The following is a 12,227-nucleotide window of genomic DNA, read 5'->3' as shown; positions in this document are numbered from 1 at the left end:
CTAGTTCCCTCGCGGTAGCGAATGTGCCGTCGTAGTCGTCATCGTCATGGTTGGATTTATTGCTATCCCTGCTGACGATGGCGAGGAGGACGCGGAAGACGCCGATGACGATGGCGGCGGGGACGCGAAGGAGATTTGATGCAATATGGCACTGCTGTGGCCATTCGACGCTGGTACCGATGATGCCGATCCAGCCATCGTAGACACGTTGGTAATACTTTGGACGATCAGATTTAGGCAATCTAAGCTTGAGCCGTTGGCTGCCGCGCTTGCCGGTGTGTGGCCTGCAATTCGAAGGCGAAAAGAATAGAAATGACTGGGATTAATGGAAGTTGTTGGTTTTTTTTTTGGGAGGGAAGAGTTATTACTGCGTGGACGTTGAAAGGTCGCATTTTCGTTTCGTGTAATATGTTGTAGGTAGTGTATCTGAACGACTGCATTTGGGTGCACAGCGAAAACGATGTGTGATTATGTGTGATTATGTGTGATAAGCACAGAATCGCAAATTCTCTATGTAGCGATTATGATTATTAGTAGTTCTGGCCGTTTTTCGAAAGACACTGGCGAAATATGTTGTGTTTTATTTGTAGAAAATATTTAATTATTTCCATGTGACGAAGAAATCTAATAGTGTTCAAAATTTAAATTAAACGTCTGTTGGTACACAACTGAAGGCAGCCACCGGCACATAAATTAAGTCACGGATGAATTAATAATTTTCTAATTTGGAACAAAATCAACTCGTCTGACGGTCTACTTCGGTTACATATGGACTCTGGTACCTCCTGGTTTTGCCCTTCCCCATAGCAGATCACCACCCATGACGCTCAAGACGCATCATTTGGGCGCGATCTCACCTATGTGACTATGTAACTAGCAAATCGAACAAAAAAAAAAGCCGCTGGCCAAAACGAAAGCAAGCTGAGAGCGAGTCTGTTGGCACATCATTAACCGACGGTCCAAAACGATAAGATCAGGAAATGGTCGATTCTCGCGATTTATACGTGATCTGCAGTCACTCATTCCGTTGCTCGGGCAGGTTGTCAAATGAGGCAAAATGTCAAGTCGCTGCGCGCGTGGCCTGTAATGTTAGTCTTTTCGAGACGCTAATGGTAATGACTTTGCTGAATGCACATCATGCAACGAACTCTCCCTGCACGGTGGATATACATATAAGATGCGCCAAAATCCACATACCTGTGATCGGAGAGTAGCGATCGCTATCCTTGCTAAGTTGGTGCAACCGTTCGCGCAGGTAACTGTTGGAGCAGCAGCTCTGCGAAAAAAACAAGAGAAACAAAATTAATAATGGTGGTTTAATTTGGTATTTTGTTAAAACAAAACTAAATCTCTTTAGTCACCCCTTCCTGTTACCTAAACTATAAATAACGGCATCCAAATATAACCTAACAACACCATTAAGATTCGTTACTATGCTCGATTTAAAGCATGTCACATTCACAAGGGGGCCTTCAATCGGGGACCACGTAAACAATCCGCTTCGAAGGAAAGAAGGTACGAAACTGAAGTGAATAAGAGTGCTTACGGAAAAACCAAGTTACCACTTTTACGATTCCTCTATATCGTCAATAAAAAAGATGACATTCGGCAATAAAATGAGATGAAGTCGTAACTCTCGTGAGATTTCTGCCTGCCCTCGGTTTTTATTTTTAACGGAAGAAATCAGTTAATTTCATGAAGTAAGAGGAGGTGACGGAAAGTGTCAACTTTAGGAAAAAAGGAACGCTATTTTTAGGAAGTCTATATGGCATGGTATGGGAAATTCGGAAGTAGGTACTCACGGGACTGATCGCGGATTACTACCTACTTCCAACTTATTTTCAAAAAAACAAAGACACTGTGGATTGTTGGATCCAATTAATTCAATTGTGATGAAATCAAGAGGATTGTTTACCTGTTTTAGCGTAAGTAAAATCACAGACAAAAAAGACTTAACATTCATTGTCCCGTTCTTTCCGTTGATTGGGAATGTCTCCGTATTCGTAATAGTGGCGCTTTTTAACGAAAGGAGGGGAAGATTACTTATAAAATACGTGAATGTCCGAGAAATACTACTGTATTTCTACTGTATTACTGTAGTACGGAACAATCGTGTTGTCTTTTTACCATATATTCCTCTTCGGTGGAACCCCCCTCATTTCTTGCACAACTGCAATCGATTTAAATGCAAGAGAAACGCTTCCCCTATTACTTAGCCCCTTGTTAGTGCTTCCCCCTTTTGGCAACCTTCCAGTGCTGATTCCCTCATGTAAAGGAGCATATGTGCCAAGTTTTATGAACGACGACCGTCCAGGCGTTTCGGAGTTAGGAACTTCCCCCTGTTATGACCCCCCCTCTGTGCTAAGTTTAATGAAGAACCGTCTAGGCATTTCGAAGCTATGGCCTCCCCCTGTTAGTAACCCTCCCTTCTTCTTGTCAACCACCCAGTGCTGATTCTCTTATATCAAGAAGCATATGTGCCAAGTTTGGTGGAGAACGGTCAAGGTGTTCTGGAGTTATGGTGGAACATACAAACATACTCACGCTCGCTTTTAAATATGTAGATAGAAAGATACATAGAATATTAGAGTTCAACACCGAAATTATTTTTTTATGCGAGGCTATATTACCATATTCTAGTATTCTGTTTTAGCTCGCAAAGAAAAATCTGTCAAAGTAAAGTGTTTTGCAGAAAGAAAGTTATTATCAATGGGTTTTCCTGTCACAAACTGAAATTGATAAATATAAATAAATTGATAAATTGATTTTGTTAGAAATTGAGATTGACTAACTGAATATATATTCGTCGACCAGTTTTCGAAAATTGCATATTTTCGATGGCGCGTTAATTTAACCACCTATCATATCACAATAAAATTTAATGCGCAAATGCTGCAAACGAATGTAAACTGCTAAAATTTTTCAATTATTCTATGGGATATTTTATTATGGTCGCTGCCAACCAATTCGACCAGGATGATCTGACAGTAAAACTTTAACTTTTCTGCTCACGGATATATTTTCAAGTTAACAAAGCTGGCGGACGGACTTAGCTTTTCACCTGAGCAAGCTGTATATGCTTTATAACTTGGTAACGAAAAGCTTCATTAAATTATGCCGGTAGCTGTCAACCAGCGAAAAGCACAATCGGATTTATTATTGCTTTCAGCAGAGCGCGATAAGACTACTTCAGCTTATGACCTAATTCTTATAGAGGTTATGAAAACCTTCTGACCACTTGGACTGAGGGCAGTTTTATAGGCGTCATCAGAAAGTTCTCGTGGAGCTCATAGTTGTTTAGCGGTTATATGGAATTGGTCATGAAAACCACTAGTGGAACGTAATAAAACTTGAAATTGTTACTTACTTACTTACTTACTTAGATGGCTTGCCGTTCTAAGACAAAGCCTGTTGAGCAAAGTTTCTCCATGTAACTCGGTTGAGGGTTACCGCTCTCCAATTCCTCGGATACCGAGTACTCTCCGCCAGATTTCGCTCCACCTGGTCCAACCATCTTGCTCGCTGCGCCCCTGGTCGTCTTGTTCCTACCGGATTTGAGGCGAACACCATCTTTGCAGGGTAGTTGTCCGGCATTCTTGCAACATGCCCTGCCCATCATATCCGTCCAGCTTTAGCCGGCTACTGGGTTCGCGATAGAGCTGTGCGAGTTCATGGTTCATCCTCCGCCTCCATACTTCGTTCTCCTGTACGCCGCCGAAGATCGTTCTTAGCACTCGTCGTTTGAAAACTCCGAGCACTCGCAGGTCCTCCTCCTTGTCCATGTTTCATGCCCGTAGAGAACAACCGGTCTAATAAGCGTCTTGTACAGGGTGCACTTTGTACGGGGACTTAGTCTGCTCGACCGCAATTGCTTGTGAAGCCCATAGTAAGCACGACTTTCGCTGATAATACGCCTCCGAATCTCACTGCTGGTATCATTGTCCGCCGTTACCAGTGAGCCAAGGTAGACAAATTCGTCGACTACATCAATCTCATCACCGTCGATCAATATACTACTGTCCAAGCGGCGTCGTTCGGCCTCGGTTCCGCTGGCCAGCATGTACTTTGTTTTAGACGTATTTACCTTTAACCCAATCTTTTCTGCTTCGCGCTTTAGTCTGGTGTACTGTTCCGCCACCGCCACAGATGTTCTGCCGATAATATCCATGCCATCGGCAAAGCAGACGAATTGACTAGATTTGATATCCGCTCGGTTCATAACACCTTGTAGCGCTATGTTGAACAGCAAGCATGAAAGACCATCACCTTGACGAAGCCCTCTGTGTGATTCGAATGAACTTGACAATCCACCCGAAATCCGAACACAGCACTGTGTACCATCCATCGTAGATTTAATCAGTTTGATGAGCTTCCTGGGCAAGCTGTTCTCGACCATGATTTTCCATAGATCTTTCCTGGTCGATGGTATCATATGCGGATTTGAAGTCAACGAACAAATGATGCGTGGGAACTCTGTTTTCACGGCCCTTTTGGAGGATTTGCCGCAGTGTAAACATTTGATCCGTTGCAGACCGACCTTCGAAGAAGCCGGCTTGATAAGTTCCCACAAATCTGTTCGCAATTGGTGATAGTCGGCGGAAAATGATTTGGGACAGCACTTTATAGGAGGCATTGAGAACGGTGATCGCTCGATAGTTCTCACAGTCTAGCTTGTCGCCCTTTTTATAGATCGCGAAGATAACCCCATCATTCCTCTCCTCCGGTAGCTGTTCCGTATCCCAAATTCTAACAATTAGTCGGTGTATACAAACGGCCAGCTTTTCTGTTCCCATTTTAATAAGCTCCACTCCGACGCCATCTTTCCCAGCTGACTTGTTGTTCTTTAGCTGCATGATGGCCTCCTTAACTTCGCCTATCGTTGGGGCTGGCACCTCTTCCCCGTTTGTTGCACCGTCAAAATTGCTTTCCCCGCCGCCATGGTTCTCCGCCTGAGCGCCATTTAGGTGTTCGTCGAAATGCTGCTTCCACCTATCGGTCCCCTCACGATCGTCCGTCAGAATACTGCCAGACTTATCCCGACGATCCGTTCAGTTTCTGGTAGAACTTTCGTATTTCCGGAGAACGATGCAGCCGCTCCAACTCTGCATATTCCTGCTGTTCCAGGCAGCGCTTTTTCTCCCGAAAGATTTGGTTTCGCCTCATCTTCTTCTGTTCGTGTCTTTTCACGTTCTAACGTGTGGTACTGCGCATCTTGGCCGCCTGCAAAGCGTTCTCCTCATCCATCACCCTTTTACATTCATCGTCAAACCAATCGTTCCGCTGATTCCGGGCCACATGTCCGATAGAGCTGTCCGCTACACTGCTGATGGCTGTTTTGATAGCGTCCCAAGAGTCCTCGAGAGGGGCTTCGTCCAGCTCGTCCTCTTCCGGCAGCGCAGCTTCGAGTGAATGCGCGTAGTTTGCGGCGACGTCTGGCTGCTTCAGCCGCGCGAGATCTAACCGAGGCTGACATCGGTGTCGAATGTTGTTCATAACGGAGAGTCTTGGGCGCATCTTAACCATCACTTGGTAGTGGTCCGAGTCAACGTTAGCGCTTCGATAGGATCTGACGTCGATAATGTCTGAGAAGTGCCGACTGTCGATCCAGACGTGGTCGATCTGTGATCTGTGAAATTATTACTTGGGATGTTCCAATGGGCAAATTTGGTAATGCTATCTCCCTGTCCCGTCTAGTGTCATCCTAATGTCGACTGGATGAAGACTATGCGATTGTCTCCGATTGGCATTCCGGCATCATTGATGTCGAACAAGGGAAGGCAATTCATCAGCGAGCGGTTCCAACAATTAAGGCTTGTTCGCGACAAAATTTGGACACCCCTAAACACACACAGCTTCGGAAATACATTAACAATGAGTGAAATATTTTGCAGAGTGGTAAACGTATGTCTGTTCTTTCTGAAAATGTAACACTTGTTTATATTACAAGCGCTCAGCGTAAAATGGCGTCGAAAGAAGAGCAGCGTAAAGCAATTGTGTGCGGTCGCAATAAAAATCTGGATCTCTCGTTAAAAAAACTTGCCAAAAAGCTTGGAAACTCCAAGCACTGTTCGCAATGTTTTAAAATCGTTCGATACTCGCTTGACAACTGCTAGGAAGAAGGGAAGTGGAACTAAAACGGATCTGAGGGACCACCACAAGGATGCGAAGGTAAAACAAATATTACGGAGGAGACCAGATCTTTCTGTGCGTACCATTGCTCGTAAAATAAAAATGTCGCCAACATTCGTGCACACTTCTAAGCAACGACAAGGCATAAATCCTTTCAAGATGAGGACTGTGCCAAACCGTAATGATAAGCAAAATACAACGGCCAGAACACGTGCTCGTTAGCTTTATCGCGAATATTTAACGAAGTTTGCATGCGCTATACTGGACGAGGAACGTATGTCCTAGACAACTTTAAACAGCTTCCTGGCATGTCTTTTTACACTGCCAAGAAACGGAATGGCGTTGCAGAGCATTATAGGACAAAGAAGAAAGTCAAGTTCCCCAAAAAATATTTAGTATGGTAGACCATACGCAGCTGTGGTCGAGCAAGCAAAAGTTACATCACTACGGAAACGGTTAACAAGAAAATATACCGTGAAGAATGCCTGCAGAAACAATTGTTACCGTTCCTACACAGCCATGATGTACCCTCGCTGTTTTGGCCTGATTTGGCATCCTCTCACTATGCCAAAGATGTTTTGGAAAGGTATGATGCTAATGGAGTCCATATTGTACCGAAGGAGGCGAATCCACCTAACTGTCCAGAGTTACGCCCCATCGAGCGGTATTGGGCTTTGGTGAAAAGAGAGCTATCCCAGCACAAACAACAAGTAACAACTATAGATAAAGTTCGAAAATCTTGGACAAACGCAGCTAAATTGGTTGCTAACAAGTCTGCACTGACCCTCATGGCAAGGGTAAACTCCAAAGTTGGCCAATTTTTCTTGCAGACCAAATAAGTAATGTTAATTTGTTTGATAATTATTAACGATACACACATAAAGGATATAAAATTGTTTCATGGATTAAACTTCTAGCAAATTTGTTTTATATCAAATTTGAGGTGTCCAGATTCTGTCGCGAACAAGCCTTACGTCTGGTTTCGATTATTGAAGAAACAGAAGACCCCAGAAGACAGAAGAGCTTCATCCCCACCAACGCTAAGGCCAACCGATCAAGATTAAATTATCTTGCGAATCAAAACTCCTAAGATGGCTATCCTACTATTAAGATTTTTAAGAGGGGGAGGTGTAGCAAGCCTTGCTCTGCCCTGCTTCCGAAGAAGGATTTGAGTTTAATGCATTCAATAAAGATTATCATTCGTTAGTCAACCATCAAGCAAGATAGACCTGTTTTAGTTACTCCGAACCAATCCGTTACCTTGATTATGGCTAAAACAACAGTTTACACACTTAAAAAAAACTTCGGCAAAATTTTGCCGGAATCTTAACAGCTGAACGTTCGGTAAAAATGTCGATGGTGCATATCGACGTTTACGGATCTTTGATAATGTTTGGTAACTACTAATTAACATAAAAACTTTCACCGAACGGTCGGTTGTTGAGATTTCGGCAAAATTTTACCGAATTCGGTACTTTTTTTAAGTGTGCATGTCAGTAGAAGTAATATAAAGCAACTAATACAGTGTTAAAAACAATTGAATTACAGTCAGTCCACACTCATGGGTTACACACAATTATTAGTCACGTTTGACTTTAACTGTGTATTTGCGTTATAATATTACCGTTCTGATTCAAACTTCGAACACTTAAGCTATGCTGAAACTTTCTTCAAAGAACAATGTTCGAAAACATCTTTACTCTACCCCCAAAAATGGTTTAATAGCATGACAATTTATTTATTTTCGTGCGAAAATTTTAAAAATGAGGATAAAATGTTGATTTAAATTGAAAAACACTAAAAAACTGCCGTTCGGTTTTGATTGAAACTTCGAACACTTTCATGGTTGACATTCAAAGTTCGAATATTTCAGTCAAAGACATCGAACACATGTATTACTTTGATAAATATTGATGTTTTTAGGGTCATTCAACTTATATAAGTGAAATTTTATCTTTTTTCTAACCACTGTCTTTTTAAATCCACCTAACAGTGTGATTTAAATTTTTTATGCAATAATTAGTTTCAATCCATACTTCTGTAGGTAATCTATACCTATAAAGAAGGATTTCTGTCTGTCTGTCTGTCTGTCTGTCCGTATGTTCCTTATAGAATCGAAAACTACTGAACCAATCGGCATGAAAATATGCATGTAGAGGTTTTTCGGGGCCAGGAAAGGTTTTAGTGATGGTTAGAAACCCCTCCCCCCACTTGGAGGGGGGGCTCCCATACAAATTTCTGCATAACTCGACAACTAATCAAGCAAATAGAACAAAATTTGGCATGTGGGTGTTTTCGGTGACAAGAATTTATTCTATGGTAAATTGAGACCCCTCCCCTCTTTATAAGGGGAATTATAACTCCTCTCCTCTTTAAAAGGGGGGGCTTCCATACAAATTTCCTCATAACTCGAGAACTAATCAAGCAAATGGAACCAAATTTGGCATGTAAAGGTTATCGAGGGCAAGAATATTTTCTATAGTAAATTAGGACCCCTCCCAACTTTAAGAGGGGGGGCTCCTATACAAACGAAATACAAATTTCCTCATAACTCGAGAACTAATCAAGCAAATAGAACCAAATTTGGCACGTGGGTGTTTTTGGAGACAATATTTTTTTCTATGATGAATTGGGACCCCTACCCACTTTAGGAGGGGGGCTCCTATACACATGAAATTCAAATTTCCTCATAACTCGAGAACTAATCAAGCAAATAGAACCAAATTTGGTATGTGGAGGTTTCTGGAGGCAAAAATATTTTCTATGGTGAATTAGGATCCCTCCCAACTTTAAGAGGGGGTGCTTCTACACAAATGAAATACAAATTTCCTCATAATTCGAGAACTAATCAAGCAAATGGAACCATATTTGGCATGTGGGTGCTTTTGGAGGCAACCATTTTTTCTATGATGAATTAGGACCCCTTACCTTTTTAAGAGGGGGGGCTCTCATACAAACGAAATACAAATTTGCTCATAACTCTAGAACTAATCAAGCAAATGGAACCAAATTTATCATGTGGGTGTTTTTGTAGGCAAGAATATTTTCTATGGTATATTTTCTATGGATTTCCCCACTTTAAGAGGGGGGGGGGGGCTCCTATACAAATGAAAAACAAATTTCCTCATAACTCGAGAACTAATCAAGCAAATGGAAAAAATTTGACATGTAAGTGGTTTTGGACGCAAGATTTTTTTCTATGGTGAATTGAGACCCCTCTCTTCTTTAGAAAGCGAGTTATGGCCCATCTCCCCTTTAAGAGGGTGGGCTTCCATACAAATGAAATGCAAATTTCCTCTTATATCGAGAACTAATCAATCAAATGGAACCAAATTTGGCATGTGGGAGTTTTAGACGGCAGAAATTTTTTCTATGGTGAATTACGACCCGTTCCCCTTTTAAGAGGGGAGTCCCATACAAATGAAATTCAAATTTCCTTATAACTTGAGAACTAATCAAGCAAATGGAACCAAATTTGGCATGTGGGTGATTTTGGAGTCTTGAATTTATTTTACGATAGTTAGAGACCTTAGTCAATACAAGACCACAAAAACTATCTATAATAACACTAGATCATTCAGGACGAGACGGTCGCGAGTGTTGCCGGTGACCCGCCGTCGGAAGCGCCTTCCACTGGGGGGCTTGCAAAACTCGAGATTGTGACAAAGATCATCCGAGATTCATGATTTATGTACAACACAGGTTAATTTGTGGCAATACGAAGTTTGCCGGGTCAGCTAGTTGCTAATATTTTCAAACTCCATGTACCACATCTAAAGCAATTAACTTTGTACAGCTATTACAATGCAGACAATTCGTTTTTCCGAAGGAAAACCCGGAAAAACCTGATATTCTTCCTGGCTGTTCGAAGTTTGAATTACTGCTCAAAACGTGATTCAAACTTCGAACACTTTAATTTATCTAATATCTTTGAAATAATGCAAGAAATGTGGTATTTTAACTATGATTTAGTACATACATCAGATTTTTCATCAGTAGATATATTCATTCTGTACTACTAAACAAGTTCAATAGTATGCTTGAACGCCGAATAAAATATGTTTTTATTTTTTTCATTTTGCAAACGGTCAAACTATCGCTGAAATAGTAAATATCTGAATATGCCACTAGTGAATTCGTAAGCTTTGTAAGTGTGAATTAAAAAGAATTACATCTCAAAAGTCATGCTCGTATCAAAACAAAGATAAAATTTGTATTCTCCATGAGAAAAACACATGTTTTATATAAGTTTTATGGACATTCGAAGAAAAATAAAAGTGACTCATAATTGTGTTATGATTTTCCAAGTTGTACACAATTATAGGTCAGTCTTTCTGCAGATCACCATGGATACTGCAGCCGAAAATTTTGATTATTTCAATGCTAGTTAATGGTAATTCTTTCTTAGAAAATAATAAGTTCAACACGATGTAGTCCGTAGGGGCATTAGGGGCATAATGAGCACCCTAACTTGTTGACTGATTTAAGCACCCAAAATGACGGAATTTTTAAAGTGTCGTCATTGCAAAACATACATTCACTATCGATAATTAAAGGCGTACTGTTAACAAATTAAAAAATAATTGATATGATGACGAAAATTGCAATTTAAACTAATGCTTCAAAAACTAAAAATCGGTCAGTGTGTGGGGCACAATGAGCACCCCCTGGGGCATAATGAGCACCCTTATAAACACATGCTTGAAGAATGTATATAAGAACAACAACCACACACACATACACACACACACTCACACACATGCATATACACATACATAAACACATACATACACATATACACATACACACCCATACTTACACAAACATAAAACGTGTCAAAATGCCGATAAAACTATTGACCGCAAGCCGCTTAAAGGCAATTAAGCCGCGGAGGTTGCCTCTGGAGCACACAAGGAAAGTTTCGGATGACGCTTAAGCTAGCTGTGTTTTAGTGTTGAAGACATATGCTTTTCCGTTTCCCTCTACCACCTGGTATACGAGAGCTCTGATTTCACGGGTAGTAAATACCGTAGCATCGAACCTCCACCTACAAAATATGGACCACCAGCTCTTGTTCTGCAGCGGGAGCGAAAACTGTTTTGAAGGAATCAATTTGGTCCACCTCCTGCTCCGAAATTGCCCTTTCGTATGGCCTCACATTCGTATGGCCGCGCTAACGTCTGCCGCAGAATGCTGTGGTACTTGGCGACTTGTTTTGTGAGTATTCCGTCTCGCCTTAGAGCGGTCAAGGCCACTTGCAAGGCCTTTTTTGACCAATTATGTCTTCCGGATTCTCTTGGCATATTTATACCATCACTGTAAACAAGCATTGACGCGATAAACAAAGAAACTGACAGGTTCGTTAATGTGACATAGTGCTCGTTTCACCCCAGCTAAGGGTGCCCATTTCGCCCCCACTCAAGTAGTTAAAATAAAAATGGGTTTTTACACTAATTATAGTATAAAATCAAAACTTCAATGAAGGTGAAATTTGAGATACAATGTATACATCATGCTGTAGTGTGCACTTGATAGTTTAAAATATTTAAATGATCGTAAAAGCTTATTTGGTAGTGCACCAAAATTATAATTTTTTCAGCGTCTGAGAACCAAGTTGAGTTTTTTAATATAACTCCGTGTTTTAACAGTAGAGATCACTCATTTTTTGATAAATAGATACTGTAGTACCTACAGCAGTGTTTCGCATGCCATATGACGTTATAAAATGCGTACTTTCGTAGAAAAAAGGGGTGCCCATTTCGCCCCGGGTGCTCATTATGCCCCTAATCCCCCTACTATTGAAAAACCACGCAAAAACCGGCAAGCGAGGGGTAACCCATAATGGTTACCAATGTGAATTCTGACCCATAATTGTGGTTTTAGCTAGACCAGCACTTTTTTCTAAAATTATGCAATTTTAAGATGAAATACTCGCTAAAATATGTTTAAAATAATAAATCAGATAGGTATACGATAATTTGAATATATGATTTTTCTGCTAAATGGTGTGCGGTGTGTTTTAAAATGGATATTAATTTATTTTGTAGAGCGACGATTCGTTAAGTGACCCATAATTGTGGAACGACTGTATGTGCCGA

At 41.1% G+C, this 12,227-nt stretch overlaps 1 protein-coding gene across 1 annotated transcript in view; it reads right to left on the bottom strand.

Annotated features, from left to right (window-relative positions):
- LOC128745582 (myogenic-determination protein) overlaps nt 1–12,227 on the bottom strand; it is a 52,908-nt gene continuing 40,681 nt past the window's right edge. The window contains exons 4-5 of the mRNA XM_053842660.1: nt 1,198–1,276; nt 1–284 (exon numbers count right to left, since the gene is read on the bottom strand). Of these exons, the coding sequence (XP_053698635.1) occupies nt 1–284; nt 1,198–1,276 (363 nt within the window). The remainder of the gene's footprint in view (nt 285–1,197; nt 1,277–12,227) is intronic.

Source organism: Sabethes cyaneus, chromosome 1 (genome assembly GCF_943734655.1).
Source record: "Sabethes cyaneus chromosome 1, idSabCyanKW18_F2, whole genome shotgun sequence".
Classification (NCBI taxonomy): domain Eukaryota; kingdom Metazoa; phylum Arthropoda; class Insecta; order Diptera; family Culicidae; genus Sabethes; species Sabethes cyaneus.
The sequence above is the reverse complement of the archived record's forward strand: the minus strand, read 5'-3'. Positions and strand labels throughout refer to the sequence as shown.